Genomic DNA, 17,966 nt, shown 5'->3' with positions numbered 1-17,966 from the left:
GATGAGGCGGTCTCGTGATGCCAGACGATTGGCGCCTCTGAAAAACCAACCTTTACAGCTTAAAGCAAGCAAAAACATTCCAGTCATATCTCAGTCCCGCTGTCATTTTACTCAGGAGTTGATAACGGGGGGCTTTTGTGAGTGTGTGTGTGTGTGTGTGTGTGTGAGTGTGTGTAAGTGAGTGTGTGTGTGAGTGTGAGTGACTGTGTGTTTGTGTGTGAGTGTGTATGTGTGTGTGTGTGTGTGTGTGTGTAAGTGAGTGTGTGTGTGTGTAAGTGAGTGTGTGTGTGTGTGTGTGTGTGTGTGTGTGTGTGTGAGTGTGTGTGTGGTGTGTGTGTGTGTGTGTTTGTGTGTGTAAGTGTGTGTTTGTGTGTGGGTGTGTGTGTGTGTAAGTGTGTGTGAGTGTGTGTGTGAGTTTGTTTGTGTGTGTGTGTGAGTGTGTGTGTGAGTGTGTTTGTGTGTGTGTGGTGTGTGTGTGTGTGTGTGTGTGTGTGTGTGTGAGTGTGCTGAGGGAGTGGTGGGAGGTGTTAGTCAGAAAGAGGAATCAGCAGATTTTGTGTCACTATATTTTTAGGAGTCTACAACTCTCACAAATCATCATCGGCTGCTGATCCACAGCGAGTGGTGAAAACAGAGAGGAAGGAGATCAGAGGGAAGATCCACAACTGTCTGTGTCCATCTTCTTTCCACTGTGAGAAGGACATGGGTCTGAAAGGATGTGGTGTGGAGAAGAAGCATTGGTTTGCCTGTTTGAGGCTTGGACCTGCTCTGAGAGAGTGGCCTTTGTAAACTGTGCTGCACAAACGAACAGAGAATTAGTGCTAACAGTTTCATAAACAGGGACATCCTGTGAGTGACTGGTGAGTGTGTGAGTGATTTTGTGAGTGTGTGAATGACTGGGTGACTGTGTGAGTGACTGGGTGAGTGTGTGAGTGACTGGATGAGTGTGTGAGTGGGCTGGGTGAGTGTGTGAGTGACTGGGTGAGTGTGTGAAACTGTCCACAGATGTGTGTGTGAGACATTCTGAGTGTGTGAATGACTGGGTGAATGTGTGAGTGACTGGGTGAGTGTGTGAGTGACGTTGTGAGTGATTGGGTGAGTGTGTGAGTAACTGGGTGAGTGTGTGAGTGACTGGGTGAGTGTGTGAGTGAGGGGTGAGTGTGTGAGTGACTGTGTGAGTGACTGGGTGAGTGTGTGAGTGACTGGGTGAGTGTGTGAGTGGGCTGGGTGAGTGTATGAGTGAGTGTGTGAGTGGGCTGGGTGAGTGTGTGAGTGACTGGGTGAGTGTGTGAAACTGTCCACAGATGTGTGTGTGAGACTTTGTGAGTGTGTGAATGACTGGGTGAATGTGTGAGTGACTGGGTGAGTGTGTGAGTTACTGGGTGAGTGTGTGAGTGACGTTGTGAGTGATTGGGTGAGTGTGTGAGTGAATTTGTGAGTGTGTGAGTGACTGGGTGAGTGTGTGAGTGAGGGGTGAGTGTTTGAGTGACTGGGTGAGTGTGCGAGTGGGCTGGGTGAGTGTATGAGTGATTGGGTGAGTGGGCTGGGTGAGTGTGTGAGTGACTGGGTGAGTGTGTGAGTGACTGGGTGAGTGTGTGAGTGGGCTGGGTGAGTGTGTGAGTGGGCTGGGTGAGTGTATGAGTGATTGGGTGAGTGTGTAAAACTGTCCACAGATGTGTGTGTGAGACATTGTGAGTGTATGAATGACTGGGTGAATGTGTGAGTGTGTGAGTGACTTTGTGAGTGTGTGAGTGATTGGGTGAGAGTGTGAGTGACTGGGTGAGTGTGTGAGTGAGGGGGGAGTGTGTGAGTGACTAGGTGAGTGTGTGAGTGGGCTGGGTGAATGTGTGAGTGACTGGGTGAGTGTGTGCGTGATTTGATGTGTGTGTGGGTGATTGGGTGAGTGTATGAGTCACAGTGTGAGTGTGTGAGTGACTGGGTGAGTGTGTGAGTGACTGGGTGAGTGTGTGAAACTGTTCACATATGTGTGTGTGAGACATTGTGAGTGTGTGAATGACTGGGTGAATGTGTGAGTGACTGGGTGAGTGTGTGAAACTGTCCACAGATGTGTGTGTGAGACATTGTGAGTGTGTGAATGACTGGGTGAATGTGTGAGTGACTTTGTGAGATTGTGAGTGACTGGGTGAGTATGTGAGTGACTGGTTTAGTGTGTGAGTGAATTTGTGAGTGTGTGAGTGACTGGGTGAGTGTGTGAGTGATTGGGTGACTGTGCGTGATTGGATGTTTGTATGAGTCACAGTGTGAGTGTGAGTGACTGGGTGAGTGTGTGAGTGATTGGGTGACTGTGTGCGTGATTGGATGTGTGTATGAGTCACAGTGTGAGTGTGTGAGTGACTGGGTGAGTGTGTGAGTGACTAGGTGAGTGTGTGAGTGACTGGGTGAGTGTGTGAGTGACTGGGTGAGACTGTGAAACTGTCCACAGATGTGTGTGTGAGTGACTGGGTAAGTGTGTGAGTACCTGGGTGAGACTGTGAAACTGTCCACAGATGTGTGTGTGAGTGACTGGGTAAGTGTGTGAGTACCTGGGTGAGTGTGTGAAACTGTCCACAGATGTGTGTGTGAATGACTGGGTGAGTGTGTGAAACTGTCCACAGATGTGTGTGTGAGTGACTTTGTGAGTGGGTGAGTGTGTGAGTGACTGGGTGAATGTGTGAGTGATTGGGTGACTGTGTGAGTGACTGGGTGAGTGTGTGAGTGACTGGGTGAGTGTGTGAATGACTGGGTGAGTGTGTGATGCTGAGATGGCTCTTGACCCACCATGACCCTGGTGAGGATGAAGCTGTTAATGAATGAATGGAAGGTGTTTTCCAGAACTCGTGTTTTTATTGACACTAAAATGCCTTTGGAAATGTGGAGATTAAAGGTACGCTATATAAATTCCTGCGTGCACATAAACAAAGCGTGGATCCCGATAGTGAACCCAATCTGAAACAGCAACAAGTCGACTCCAGTCTGTTTCTCGTGGAGCGAGGGCAGGGTGAAGAGCCTTTATCTGGATCCGAGCTAATTATCCTCCTCTAGCCCTGGGAGGACGTCTTTATTATCGCCGCCGCTTGGTTGGCGTGCCTTTGGAAGCTTTTTATTGGCAACAGAAGAGGAGCCCCCTCCCCTCCATCCTCCACCTCCTCCTTCTCCAAGGATTAGGTTAAAGCTCCAATTATGCCGCGAAATATTCAGATCCCGCTCCTCTGTGAGTTTGGGGAGTTCACGTGCGGGTGAGGGGGGGGGGAGGAGGCGCTTAAACCCCAACGATGAATAACGCTTCATTGACAGCGACGGTGACGAGAAATGAGCCTGGCAGCTTTTTAGAGGAAGAATAAAAGCCCTGAGGAGGAGGCAGAGGAGGAGGAGGAGGTGGATTTTGGATGCTGAATATCGGCCACATAACCCACTATTGGGTTTTATTTCAGGCCTCGATCGCCCCGTCCTGAAATTCCTGTCCCGTCGTGGCCCATAAAAATAAAATAAAAAAGGCAGTGCTCCTTCCAGCGCGGAGCAGCTCCTTTTCTAACGTCGCGAGTTTGTCTAATTTGTTTGGATAAATGCCTCTAAATGAAATTAGAATTCCCCGGCCACTTCCTTCTTCCCTTCTATTGAATTATGGCAGAGCGGTAATTGACTGAGATTGCAGAAGAAATCAAACGACACTCTCTCTCTCTCTTTCTCTCTCTCTCCCTCTCTCTCCTCCCTCCGTTCCTCCCGGCCCCTCGGGGAGAAAGAAGACGAGTGGTTTTAATATCGCAGGCCCGAGAGCCGGCCATTTCCTGGCGGGAAAAGTGTTGCGGCTCGTTGAGGATGATTTAAACACAGCCGAACCGCGGCTCGCACTTAACCCGGGATCATATTTACTGAGCTCCCGCTTCAGCTCCAGACAATAGAGCCTGGTCTCCAGTGTCCACTGAGGAATTCACCCAGCGTCCAAGACAGGCGAGAGGGAGAGGAGTTAAAGCCCTGATAGACCTCCCCCTCAGCATCAGGAATGGTCCTGATGAAGCTGGTCGACGTGAAGCTGGAACGAACCCGAGCGCCGTTTCCAGGAGAGTGAGGATGTTTCCAACTCGATCAAGTAACAAATCTCAAATCCTCAATGCTGCATTTTTCAAAAAAGCATGTCCAAACACATTCACGCAGCAGACGCCGCTCGTCACGTCCTGCTAAATAAGTCACGCACGTCTGAAAAATAAAGCAGTGTGACGTAGTGATGAACACTGTCCCAGCTGTGCTGACTGCACACGAGTGTTAAAGGAACAATACGTAACATTTTTAACCTTAAAATCACAGCTTCAAAATCATTGTGAGGATTCACTGAGCCCTAAATGGGAGAATAGATCCACTGTCATTGCTACTCTGGGCTCAGCACTGCAGAAACTGCACTGTGTAACTTGTGGCGGAGGGTAGGAAAGCTGCTGTTTATGTTCCTGTGCTTGCTCTGTTCAGATGCCTCGGGTTCGTATTGTGCTCAGACTTGGAACAAATTGCACCAGAGTATGCTTTTAGGAACTGATTTAGACCCACGTCCTCAGGTGGTCTTAGTCTGCCTTTTTGGTGCCCACCAGAGTTCTAAATGAAGCAGTAACAAACCACACTAACAGAACAATCACACCAGGGGTCGCTTTAATCAAAGCCAAAGTGGACATGTATAAACACACCCTGAAATGTCAGAAAGCAGCTTGAGACTTCACCAAAAACAGTGAGTATCCTGTAAGAGCAGAACAGCGTAACGCAGCAGATATACAAAGAGCGTCCCTCATGGCTGCTGTAGACAGCTGTGTTGATTATAACGGCAGCACCAGTGTCCTGCACAACGACTCAGACTGTGTCCTCTTCTGAGATCTCCCAGTTCTCCTTTTTTCTCATCTTTTTTTTATCTGCTGCTATCACAATGTTCTGGGAGCTCAACACAAAGCTAGCATTAGTTTAGTACCGCTTTCCTAAAGGGCAGCAATCATTTCAGGTTTGTGAGGCCATAAAGAGAAATATTTCTCTCTCTCTCTTTCTCTCTCTCTCACTCACTCACTCTCTCTCTCTCTCTCACTCACTCTCTCTCTCTCTCTCTCTCTCTCTCTTTCTCACTCACTCACTCACTCTCTCTCTCCCTCTCTCTCTCTCTCTATCTCTCTCTCTCTGTCTCTCTCTCTCTCTGTCTCTCTCTCTGTGTGTGTGTGTGTGTGTGTAATTCAGGTGTAATTAAAAGATTAATAATAACGTAGGGAAATAAGAGAACAACTCGGCCACAAATAAAAACTGAGAACTGCTTCCTCAAAATAGAGATTATTTTCTTTCAAGAAATCTCTATAGAACGAAACTGAGTAAACCAGTCTCTCCCACACAGTACACCTCCCTCTCTCTCTCTCTCTCTCTCTCTCCCTCCCTCCCTCTCTCCCTCTCGCCCTCTCCCTGTAGGTTCAGTGTGTTCTAATAGGCTTGTGTCTCTCTCGAGCTGTCACAGCTCTATCAGCAGAGAGAGAGAGAGAGGGAGAGAGAGAGAGACAGAGAGAGAGGGAGAGGTAGCACAGGCTTCAATCACAGTGCAGCACACACACACACACACACACACACACGGAAGCTACCTGCTTCATTAGAGCCACTCCGTTCTCCCCTGACGTTTCAGTCAAAACATCCCCATCCCACAACAGTTTTGTGGAGTTCTTATTTATAAATGTGTGTGTACAGTTGTTATGAGTATATTCTGAGCTTGTGTGTGTGTGTGTGTGTGTTAGTTATTCTGGTGTGCAGGCTGATGTGTAGGCGTTGCAGATCATTATCTGAGTCTAATGAAAACACTGAGACTGGGCCTTACATTCTCCACTCTCTAGATTCACTTATAGCTGTCCCTACTGGACTCGGCTTGTCTGTTCCCCTCCTCCACCAGGTAAATCAGATCCTGGTTCTGGAAGCGGGTTCTTGTTTAGTGGCTGTTCTCTCCTGGTTCAGGGCGAGCCGAGTAGGGACTAAACCGTGGCGTGTAAACCTTGCAGAGCGCTGATTGTCCAGGGAGAGTCGTCACTCTATGCCACGCAACGCAGACGTCCAGCACCAACTCTCCATCTGTAAAATCTCCAGCTGCAGCAGAGATCACGTTTGTTTTTATCCGACTCAAGACGATCAGCTCTACTGATCTGTGTTCAGTCCCAAACAACAACAACAACAACACGCCAATACACAATGAGTAAACACCGCTTAACGTTACCGCCGTTGTTGTGGTTTCCAAAGCCCACTGTTGCCCTTGGAGATGGGGTTAGAGACGACACCAGATACATTTCAGGGGGGAGCTGTGGGAGTCCAGTAGAGACCTGTAGAGTCCTGCACCATGCAGTTGGAAAGGTGGTTGAGAAACGGTGTCGCTCTGTCTTTAGTTCAGCTGCAGAATTAAACAGAAGTGTAATTATCTCAGCATTGAGCCCAGCATGAGACACCACTGCGATCTTTCTCTCAGGAGAAGCATTTCAGCAGCAAGAGATGCTCCAGAGGAAAGAAAAATCATATCTCCGTAGTTTCTCCTGCAACTACAAAGGAGACTTCATTGTAAGTCTCCTGTTGCTCAAATGTGTTTCCTGAGATAAAGACCTCAGTGATCTCACTTGTTTCATCTTGAGTTTTAGTGGAGATCTGAGTAAAGTCACAAACTGTATTGATATATGCCGGATAAACCTAAGCCTATTCTCTCCTGTATTTCTCTCATGTCTCGTTTTTGACTCATTTTGTTTGTCCTTTTTAAGGAATTTTAAGGAACCTCCTCTCAGACAGTGACACGAGAATCAAATCCAGGACCTCGAGACCCCAGAGCTGTTTGTCAGCAGCATGCGACTTGTTCAGTTTATCGTCTGCATGAGTCTAACTTTGTATTCGTGTGTGTGTGTGTGTGTGTGTGTGTGTTTCCTGCTCCAGAACTCGAGTGCTGACCACCGCGTCCGTCTGGACCTGGGGCTGTGGGATAAGTTCAGTGAGCTGGCCACAAAGTGCATTATCAAAATCGTGGAGTTTGCCAAACGAGTGCCTGGCTTCACTGGACTGACCATCGCTGACCAGATCACTCTGCTGAAAGCAGCCTGTCTGGACATTCTGGTGAGTGGGTGTCTTCCTCCCTGCAGCACTCAACACACTCGTCTCTTCATGGAACACTTTACACTAGACGTTAACACATTGCTGTGAGGATTTGATGGCAGTGTTAAATTTGCTAAAAAACAAACTGGAAGGGAACTAAATAATCTGTGTGTTTCAGAGAATTCTCATTTACAATGTTTTGCACTTGTCAATTAATAAAAAGTAAACAAAAACAAGAACAATTGATAAACAACCCGTTTATTTCTGACACAGAATTAGAACTCTCTCTGTGTCTCTCTCTCTCTGTCTCTCTCTCTCTCTCTGTCTGTCTCCCTCTCTCTCTCCCTCTGTCTGTCTCTCTCTCTCTCTCTCTCTCTCTCTCTCTCTCTCTCTCTCTCTCTCTCTCTTTCTCTCTCGAATGCATTCATTTATTCTGCTGTTTGTTTTCTGGCTTCGATGTAAATGTGGGCCATGAGACTCTCAGGCTGTGTGTCCGTGTGTGTGAGAATTTGATGACATTCAGCCACATCAGTGAGGTTCAGGGACTGGTGTGTGTGTGTGTGTGTGTGTGTGTTTGTGTGTGTCAGAGAGAGAGAGAGAGAGAGAGAGAGAGAGAGAGCTCTGTGTAGAAATACTGCAGTGAGTATTTACCATTCAACTCAGAGAGAGAGAGGGAGGGAAATGGGAGAGAGAATGACAGAGTGTGTGTGTGTGTGTGTGTGTGCATGTGTGTGTCCGTGTTTGTGTGTGTGTGTTCGTGTTTGTGTGTGTGTGTCCGTGTGTATGTGTATGTGTCTGTGTGTGTGTGTGTGCATGTGTGTGTGCATGTGTGTGTCCGTGTGTGTGTGTTTGAATGTGTATGTGTGCATGTGTGTGTGTGTGTGTGTGTGTGAGGGGGGATGAGAGAGGGAGAGAGATGCTGCAAGAGTTTTATTAAGAGAGAAACTGACAGAGTGATTTCTTTAGGTAAACAGGATGCTCTCTATCAGGAGGTGTGTGTGTGTGTGTGTGTGTGTGTGTGTGTGTGTGTGTGTGTGTGTGTGTGTTTGTGTGTGTGTGTGTGTGTGTGTGTGTGTACACTGGAATATCACACACAGTAAGTTAGAGAGTGGGACACTGAGACTGAGCGTTCTGGGGCTGTTTGTGTTCTCTGTTTAATCATAAATTAATTCACAAGGCCACGGTGTGATTTTATGTAAATTCAGATTCCAGAAGCAGCTGTGATTTTCCTCAGGAATTAAAACTTGTTGTACACTCTCTCATCATTAATTTGGAAATTCAGAAATACTCGACTGAAGCTGAAAACAAGGGGCTGTTAATAGTCTTCAAAAAGTCTGATTATCTGATCAAGTGTCAAAGTAAACGTTAGATCACTGGTGAATAAAAATGTTTAGGGCATTCAGTACACACACACACACACACTCATATCTTGTATCTGTGAATCGTGGGGACATAACATAGATTTCCATTCAATTTGTGGAGACGTACCATTCATTTTTCTAGAAATTACCACTATCTTAACCCTAACCTTAAACTTGTCTACAATTTAAAAAGGTAATTATGACATTGTGGGGACCTGTGCCCCCAATATTATATATACCTGGTACACACACACACACACACACACACAGTCTCGTCGCCATGGTTTCAGACTTACATACACTTTGTGGAGACTTGCCCTGAACACTGAGATGCTCCACTGAGCTACAGCCGGAAGATTTGAGCCTCTGTCATTGCTATCAGCCATCAGCACTGCAGAAACAGCACTATGTAACACCCCCCCCGGCTTCATTTCAGGACAGTGCTATAAATGTAAACTGCAGCCTGCAACTGTAGGGGGAGCCCAGGAGCAAAAAATATTAAAACTTACCTAGTGTTGCGTAAAAGAATAACCCTAAGTCCCCACACTGTCAGTGTGTAAATAGAAAAGGTCCCCACACTATGATATATATCTCAACCAAACACAACACACACACAAAAAACACCCCAAACACACACAAAAACACCCCCCCCACACACACACACACACACAAAAAACACACCCAATGCCAGTTTCACCTTGTCCTCTGTGATGACTGTTCACTGTGGCATTGTGTGGAGTTTGGCTTTAGAGGAGGATCAAACAATGTGTGTGTGTGTGTGTGTGTGTGTGTGTGCGTGCCCAGCCAGCAGCCATGTTTTATTCTGTTTCATCTCCCTGACGCTGCTGCCAATCACTGTCAGCACAAACCCACTGCATCTGCTTCAAAGGGTTCATATAGCAGCCATACACACCGCCTCCCATATCTTACACACACACACACACAGCGCATACCTCTTGCTGTTTAACATGCACAGATACACTACTCTTACAGATGTATTGTGTAAGTTAACAGGTTAATAACACAATAACATATTAAATATTAACGTCTCTCATTTTAAAATCCTTTAATGAAGTCTCCTATTTAAACCTTTAAATCTTCCACAGTCGCAGCCTGAAACTCACAGTAGAGCCGCAGATTCAGTGACTGAAGTTTCCCTTCAGTATTTTCCCTGTTAAAGTATAAAAGTTGATTCCAAGTTACTCCCAAGAATTTGTCATTTACAGTGAAGGGGGTTTAGAGGCGGATGTTTGGTTCCATTCACCACCACTGTCCACAGTTCTGATCCTGTGTGTTTCTCTAGGAAAGCACCACACACACTATCCATCACACTGTGTTACATCTTACATTGTGTTACATGAAGGTCATCACGCTCAATGCCAAGCCTGGACTAGAGCTGTGGAGTGTGACCGAGCTCCGTGCAGTAACTTTGGGATGAGTTGGAGTGGTGTTTGTGACCCAGGAATAAGCATCCGACACTCAGCATGACCTCACTAATGCCATCAAATTTTTACAGCAATGTTCCACTACATTTTAACTGTAGGAGTTGGGGGAATGCTGGATGAGCTTGTGACCTCTATATATTGCCCCAGTAATCACGGTGTTTACTTTGTGTGTGTGTGTGTGTGTGTAGATCCTACGCATCTGTACTCGATACACTCCAGATCAGGACACCATGACCTTCTCAGATGGACTGACTCTGAACCGGACGCAGATGCACAACGCTGGGTTCGGACCCCTCACTGACCTCGTCTTCACTTTTGCCAACCAGCTCCTGCCCATCGAGATGGACGACACGGAGACGGGTCTACTGTCCGCCATCTGCCTCATCTCTGGAGGTCACACACACACACACACACACACGCACACACAGGGTCTGTCCCAAAACCTAGTGAGCTGTTGATATAGAGAGCATTTTACGTCATAGTGTGTGTGCTCCCGACATGTGGGCTGTCCCGATTCTAAGACACCTTAAATACACTTCCTACAGAGACACCTTAATCTGGCTGAATTTTAAGGCAGCATCAAACTATACTTCAGCTGTAAAGGCAATCCCATGATGCAATGCAGGCAAGACTCCTGTCCATTTCACTCCTCTCCCAGAGCGAAGATAATTAAAATCGTGATTAAAAACAGGAAGAGCAGGTAATGCTAGACGCTGATTGAAGTAAACACCAGTCTCGTGCAGTGGGCGGGAACAAGCAGTGATGCAATCGCTCACTTGAACAGCTGTCTACGGAGTCAGTGCCTACGTATGGAGCTCACTAGGTTTTGGGAAAGACCTACAGACTTGTCTCCATGGTTTAAGGTTACATTACCTAAGCTTCCGTTAATTTCGTGGAGACTTATCCTGACCCTAACCTAAGCCCTAGACCAAACCCAAATTTAACACATTAATTTAATTTTATTTTATTTAGAAATGTAATGATTTATATCATGGGAACATGATTTTTCTTACACCCATATGGAAGGGGGTAAGCTGATTTTGGTCCCCACAATGTGGTGAATACCTAGATCTAATACAAATAAGAGATTGTGTGTGTGATTTGTGGGGACATTACATAGACTTCCATTCATTTTGTGGATATTTAAAATGAATATTTTCTTAAGTAATATAAGTTTAAGCGTAAATGTTCCCCACAGGGAAGACAAGTCTCCACAATGTGAGGTATCCCTGGTACACACACACACACACACACACACACCTGGCTGCATGTGAGACAAGGCGTGTGTGTGCGAGACTGTTATATATTTGACTCAGGTGTGTGTTACACACTCTTGCGTAATTCAGAGTGAATCTAAGTAAAGCTGCGCTGACACCCCTGCCCTCAGAGAATGGGGGATTGACTAGGGCCACATTCCCATAGCAACACTGCCACCTCGTGGCCACAGGCCTAAGAGGAATAAAAAGGGTCAAATCACTGAAATTTACACTTTGTAAAAAGGGTCAAAAAGTAGTACACAGGGATCAGTGTGTACAGTCCATCTACGTGTTTAAGCTGCAATAACAGCCTGTTTAAATCGTTTTGTGATGTCACAAAATCTGCACAGTATCTTGTACTGTTTGTATATTCTCCAATGCTCCAATGTAGTGGGAGCTCTGGAGCAGCTGCACATGAGTCTGAGATAACCTTGCTGTCAAGACGTATGATTTAGAAACGTGTAAGGACACAAGTGATGGGCTGTGGAATAGTGGAACTGTGTTATTTGGAGTAATATAGCTCCATCCAATGTGTGTGTGTGTGTGTGTGTGTGTGTGTGTGTGTGTGTGTGTGTGTGTGTGTGTGAACAGACCGCCAGGACCTGGAGGAGCCCTCGAAGGTGGATGAGTTGCAGGAGCCTTTGCTGGAGGCTCTGAAAATCTACGTCCGGAAGCGCAGACCCAGCAAACCGCACATGTTTCCCAAAACGCTGATGAAGATCACTGACCTGCGCAGCATCAGCGCCAAAGGTAAACACACCTCGATAAACACCACACAAACTCAAGACAAACACAACCATGACAAACTCAACACAAACACAAGCACAAACATGACACAAACACAAACTCAACACAAACACAACCACGACACAAACACTATCACGACACAAACACAAACTCAACACAAACACAACCACCACACAAACGCAACACAAACACAACCACCACACAAACACAACCACAACACAAACTCAACACAAACACAACACAAACACAACCATGACACAAACTCAACACAAACACAACCACAACACAAACTCAACACAAACACAACCACGACACAAACTCAACACAAACATAACCACGACACAAACTCAATACAAACACGACCACGACACAAACACAACCACAACACAAACTTAACACAAACACAACCCTGACACAAACTCAACACAAACACAATACAAACACAAACACAACACAAACACAACCATGACACAAACTCAACACAAACACAACCACGACACAAACTCAATACAAACACAACCATGACACAAACTCAACACAAACACAACCACGACACAAACTCAACACAAACACAACCACCACACAACCTCAACACAAACACAACCACCACACAAACACAATCACAACACAAACACAACCACAACACAAACACAACCACGACACAAACACAAACTCAACACAAACACAACCACGACATAAACATAAACTCAACACAAACTCAACACAAACACAACCATGATACAAACACAAACTCAACACAAACACAACCACGACACAAACTCAACACAAACACAACCACGACACAAACTCAACACAACCACGACACAGACACAAATTCAACACAAACTCGACACAAACACAACCACAACACAAACTTAACACAAACACAACCACGACACAAACTCAACACAAACACCAACTCAACACAAACACAACCACGACACACGCAAACACAAACTCAGCACAAACACAACCACGACACAAACACAACCACGACACAAACACAACCACGACACAAACACAAACTCAACACAAACACAACCACGACACAAACTCAACACAAACACAACACAAACACAACCACAATACAAACTTAACACAAACACATCCCTGACACAAACTCAACACAAACACAAACTCAACACAAACACAACCATGACACAAACTCAACACAAACACAAACTCAGCACAAACACAACCATGACACAAACACACCCTGACACAAACTCAACACAAACACAACACAAACACAACCATGACACAAACTCAACACAAACTCAACACAAACACAACACAAACACAACACAAACACAACCACGACACAAACTCAACACAAACCCAACCACAAACTCAACACAAACACAACCACAACACAAACTCAACACAAACTTAACACAAACACCAACTCAACACAAACACAACCACGACACAAACACAACCACAACACAAACTTAACACAAACACCAACTCAACACAAACACAACCATGACACAAACTCAACACGAACTTAACACAAACACCAACTCAACACAAACACAACACAAACACAACCACAGCACAAACTTAACACAAACACCAACTCAACACAAACTCAACACAAACACAACCACGACACAAACTCAACACAAACACAACCACGACACAAACACAACCACAACACAATCTTAACACAAACACCAACTCAACACAAACACAACACAAACTTAACACAAACACCAACTCAACACAAACAAAACACAAACACAACCACGACACAATCTCAACACAAACACAAACTCAACACAAACACAACCACGACACAAACTCAACATAAACACAACCACGACACAAACACAACCACAACACAAACTTAACACAAACACAACCACGACACAAACACAACCACAACACAAACTTAACACAAACACAACCCTGACACAAACTCAACACAAACACAACCTCGAGATCCATTACTGTACAGTCATTCTGAACCACACCTGAAGGTCTCTCTCTCTCTCTCTCTCTCTCTCTCTCTCTCTCTCTGTCTTTCTCTCTAACTCTCTTCCCCTCACTCTCTCTCTCTCTCTCTCTCTCTCTCTCCAGGTGCCGAGAGAGTGATTTCTCTGAAGATGGAGATTCCCGGCTCTATGCCTCCTCTCATCCAGGAGATGTTGGAGAACTCTGAAGGTCAGGATGGTCAGAGCTCCACAGAGGGAAACAGTGCGGACAAAAGCCCGTCCAAACAGAAACGTTCCTCCGGCACCACCTCGCCAGAACCAGAACAGGAACCAGAACCAGAACCTGAGCCGGAACCGGAACCAGAACCAGAAACATCATCCAGCGAGGAGCCGTGAGGAACAAACACACAGCACCTAAAAACCTCAATCAGAACCAAGGTCTCAGACTCTCCTTTGCACAGAAGCAGGTGGACCTCCCGCGCGTCCCCCTCCGGTCTTCTCCTCTCATTTCATTCCTTTTTTTCTCCTTCACATATAATAGGAAGCACTTTATCTGAAGGTCTGCCTCTTAACGGTCACTTAATTATTAGCAGATTTTTAATAATGCCCTATCAGAGCCCCATAAATGTGTTTCTGATGTTTATCTGATGTGTGTTAAAGTGGCAGTCAGCCATTTTCTCCTCTGATCGTGTTAGAGATTCTGCACTAAACATTTTTCAACCTTAAACATGACCGCCCCGTGTAGGGGACCCGCTCTGTGGAGCATAAACAGGTTCATTCAGGGACTAGACAGGCTGCTAGGGCAGTATTAATCGTCTGTGAATCAATGTCTAAGAAGCAGACGTTAAAATAAAGTGTTCGCCACAAAAACAAATAGGCCGAAAAGGACCAGCGCTTCGTGTGCAAAAACAAAGGCAAAAATAACAACGAAGAGAATGGTGAGCTCTTACGGGACTGGATCATCAGCGCCAGAGCATCTGCTCGCTCGCCCCGGACGCCCACCTGTAACACAGAGGTGAAACCCCTCAGGTGTCTGTACATGAATTAATTATTAATTACTTAACCTGCATGACGGGCTCTGAGTTACATACGTGACTTTTGCGCTCCCTCTCTCTCTCTCTCTCTCTCTCTCTCTCTCTCTCTCTCTCTCTCTCTCTCTCTCTCTCACACACACATGCTGGTGTACATTGTACATACCATCTCTGTGGGTAAATCTCTGTACGATAAATTTTGTGGTGCTTTTTTCATTGTCTTAATCTTTAAACTTTATCGTTTGAGGCGATACAAACATGTCTTAAAGATGCACAGGAGACAGATGACCACTAGGGGGAGAAGTGGCGCTAAAGAGAGTGAGAGAGGTGTTGTCACTAAAACCACACTCTCTCCAAATCTTTATAAAACTTTATAAAAGCTCTAAGTACATTATTCTTTAGAAATGGCCCCAAAATAAATTAATAATATCTATTTACAATAACAAACATTAAAAATTAAGAACGTATTTATCAAGTCAGTAACCACACTTTCTTTCTTCTTCTGTTAGTGAGTGAGTGAGTGAGTGAGTGAGAGAGAGTGAGCGAGTGAGTGAGTGAGTGACTGAGTGAGTGAGAGAGAGAGTGAGTGAGTGAGTGAGAGAGTGAGTGAGTGAGTGAGAGAGTGACTGGGTGAGTGAGTGAGTGAGAGAGAGAGAGGATGAGTGAGTGAGTGAGAGAGAGTGACTGGGTGAGTGAGTGAGTGAGTGAGAGAGAGTGACTGGGTGAGTGAGTGAGTGAGTGAGTGAGAGAGAGAGTGAGTGATTGAGAGAGAGTGACTGGGTGAGTGAGTGAGTGAGTGACGGAATGACTTCATTTTTAACACGTTAACGTAATAAGATTAAGTTTTGGACCATTTCTGTGAGTCATGAAGTACTCGAACTATGTAAATGGACTCTAATGTTTTCAAATGCTGATAAATGATGTGTTTATTGAGAAAGTGACAATACGCTACTAACACTACATCTACACGTCTGTAAACAAAGCTCCCGCACCTGCACCTAAAGCTACCGCTCCCCCCTAGTGGACAGAACTCGCCACTGCACATCTTTAAATACAGTGCTGTAGAATGTTTATGCATATCACCGTACGGACGGCTAAGATTTTATATATGCTTCGTATATTTAATGCAGTTTTGTTTCTTGCAGTTTCTTTCTAAAAATAAGCTCTACAGTCATGTGTCTAGGTGAGGAAAATCTACACACACACACACACACACTCACACATATATACACACACATGTACACGCACTGCAAGGACCACCATTCATCACCTTAAATGAAATATGAAGGGGATGTAGAGTTCAAGACCACAGACACACATTCACTGTTGTAAAGGCCTTATTTTAAGTTCACTCTTCGCCGACACAGGTTTTTATTTAGGGTCAAAGCAGTAAATGTGTGACTGTGAGCTCATAGTCTGACCCCTTCTCGCTCAGAGACCCTCACACTCCTGTTCTACACAAGTGGCTTTTATGTTGATGTTTTTTTTATTGTTTTTGGCAGTAAACAATGAGAACAATGCAATCTTCACCAACACAGGCCTCTGCACCGGGCAGATTGTAAACTACTCACTCTCTCTCTCTCTCTCTCTCTCTCTCTCTCTCTCTCTCTCTCTCTCTCTCTCTCTCTCTGGCTGACTGTAAGGCAGTTGACACAGTGTGGTCACTGATGGCTGTAAGAGATTGTACACTTTTAGCCCCCGCTCTGCTCCGAGTCCTCAGTAGAAAACCGTTGTTTGGTCCTGAAACATTTTACTGAACTCAGGGTAAAAAAAAAAAAAAAAAAGCTGTGCTCTCCATCCACAACCTGCATATCATTAATGAGACTCACATCATCCACATGTCTCTGATCATGAGGGAACACGTGAGGGAATATGACCGAACGTGCTGCAGATATTTTTCAATGAAATGAATCGAATCTTGAATCTAAATAATATCTAATATTTCTTATTGTGGGATTACTGTAAGAATCTTTCTAACTCACTCTCTCTCTCTCTGTCTCTCTCACTCTCTCTTTGGTGTCTATCCATCCATCTATGCTCAACCTGTTGCTAGATATCTTTCATGGATATATATATATATATATATATTTATATATTATTCTTGATTTAAGTTTTTTCCATTAAACAGGGCAAAATTTATGAGCAATACTTTTTTAAATCACAAGAAATTTTTCTTGAAAAATATTTCCCAGTACCAGCAAAATTATCTGCCAATGAAAAGAGCTTTAAATAATAAGTTAATAAATAAATAAATAAATGTAAAACAAGAAAAATATCCAGAAACAGGTGAATCACCTCATAACTTGCAGCGACCTCACTGTCAGAAATATTAGAGATAGGAGAATCCTGGACTAGGTTTAAGTGTGGCTTGCCTTAGGGGGTCTCCGTTTGCAGTGTTTCTTTACTGTGTTTCTGAATCTGTTCTGGGGCCTCCACAGAGAGCATGTGGAGAACATTGCTCAGATCTGGCAGAGCTGTTGGGCCACTGTGGATGCTGCAAACTACGTGCGGCCCAAACAGTGACCTTTGGTGACCTGTGGCCCTGGTCTTTGTGTTGACGTGGCCCTCTTGTGGTGAGCTGGGAGCTCACACGTGGATGTGTGCTAGAACGGTGCCAGAATCATTTTGCAATCTGAAGGTCTTCTCCTTGTCCTACTTTTTCATTCCTCTTTTTCACAGAGATGGAGGAGATCTCAGCTCCACCTTCCCCTCGTGTCTCAGCAAAGTGTTTCCAAAGTGTTTCAAAAGTGTTTCAAAGTGTTTCAAAACAACTTGGCATGAGAAATCATCTGAAATCTAGTCTAAATCATGGTGGAATACATATTTAGAGATTTATTGTCAATCATTATTGAAACACAGGAGCAGCTGCACATGAGCCATGCCCAGTGTCAAGTGTCAACTAGCGTATAAAGACCCCCAGTGTTGTGGCACTGTGTTCGCTGTAATGTTGGGGCCCCATACAATATCTTTGAGAACTTATGTTCATGTGGCTGAGTTTCATCAAATCCTCACAGCAATGGTTCAGGATCTAGTGTAAAGGTTTTCTAGAAGAGTTGTCACAGCAAATCAGAATGAAACTCCATGTTAATACCCTTCCATTGACCTTCCAGTGTATGTTTACTGG

At 45.0% G+C, this 17,966-nt stretch overlaps 1 protein-coding gene across 1 annotated transcript in view; it reads left to right on the top strand.

Annotated features, from left to right (window-relative positions):
- Window positions 1–16,882, top strand: part of LOC136699682 (retinoic acid receptor beta-like) — a 65,077-nt gene extending 48,195 nt beyond the window's left edge. Inside the window, exons 5-8 of the mRNA XM_066674593.1 lie at window positions 6,910–7,086; window positions 10,060–10,264; window positions 11,719–11,877; window positions 13,957–16,882. Of these exons, the coding sequence (XP_066530690.1) occupies window positions 6,910–7,086; window positions 10,060–10,264; window positions 11,719–11,877; window positions 13,957–14,207 (792 nt within the window). The 3' untranslated portion in view covers window positions 14,208–16,882. The remainder of the gene's footprint in view (window positions 1–6,909; window positions 7,087–10,059; window positions 10,265–11,718; window positions 11,878–13,956) is intronic.
- The last annotated feature ends 1,084 nt before the right edge of the window (window positions 16,883–17,966 follow it).

This window comes from Hoplias malabaricus, chromosome 6 (assembly GCF_029633855.1).
Source record: "Hoplias malabaricus isolate fHopMal1 chromosome 6, fHopMal1.hap1, whole genome shotgun sequence".
In the NCBI taxonomy this organism is placed as follows: Eukaryota; Metazoa; Chordata; class Actinopteri; order Characiformes; family Erythrinidae; genus Hoplias; species Hoplias malabaricus.
The sequence above is the reverse complement of the archived record's forward strand: the minus strand, read 5'-3'. Positions and strand labels throughout refer to the sequence as shown.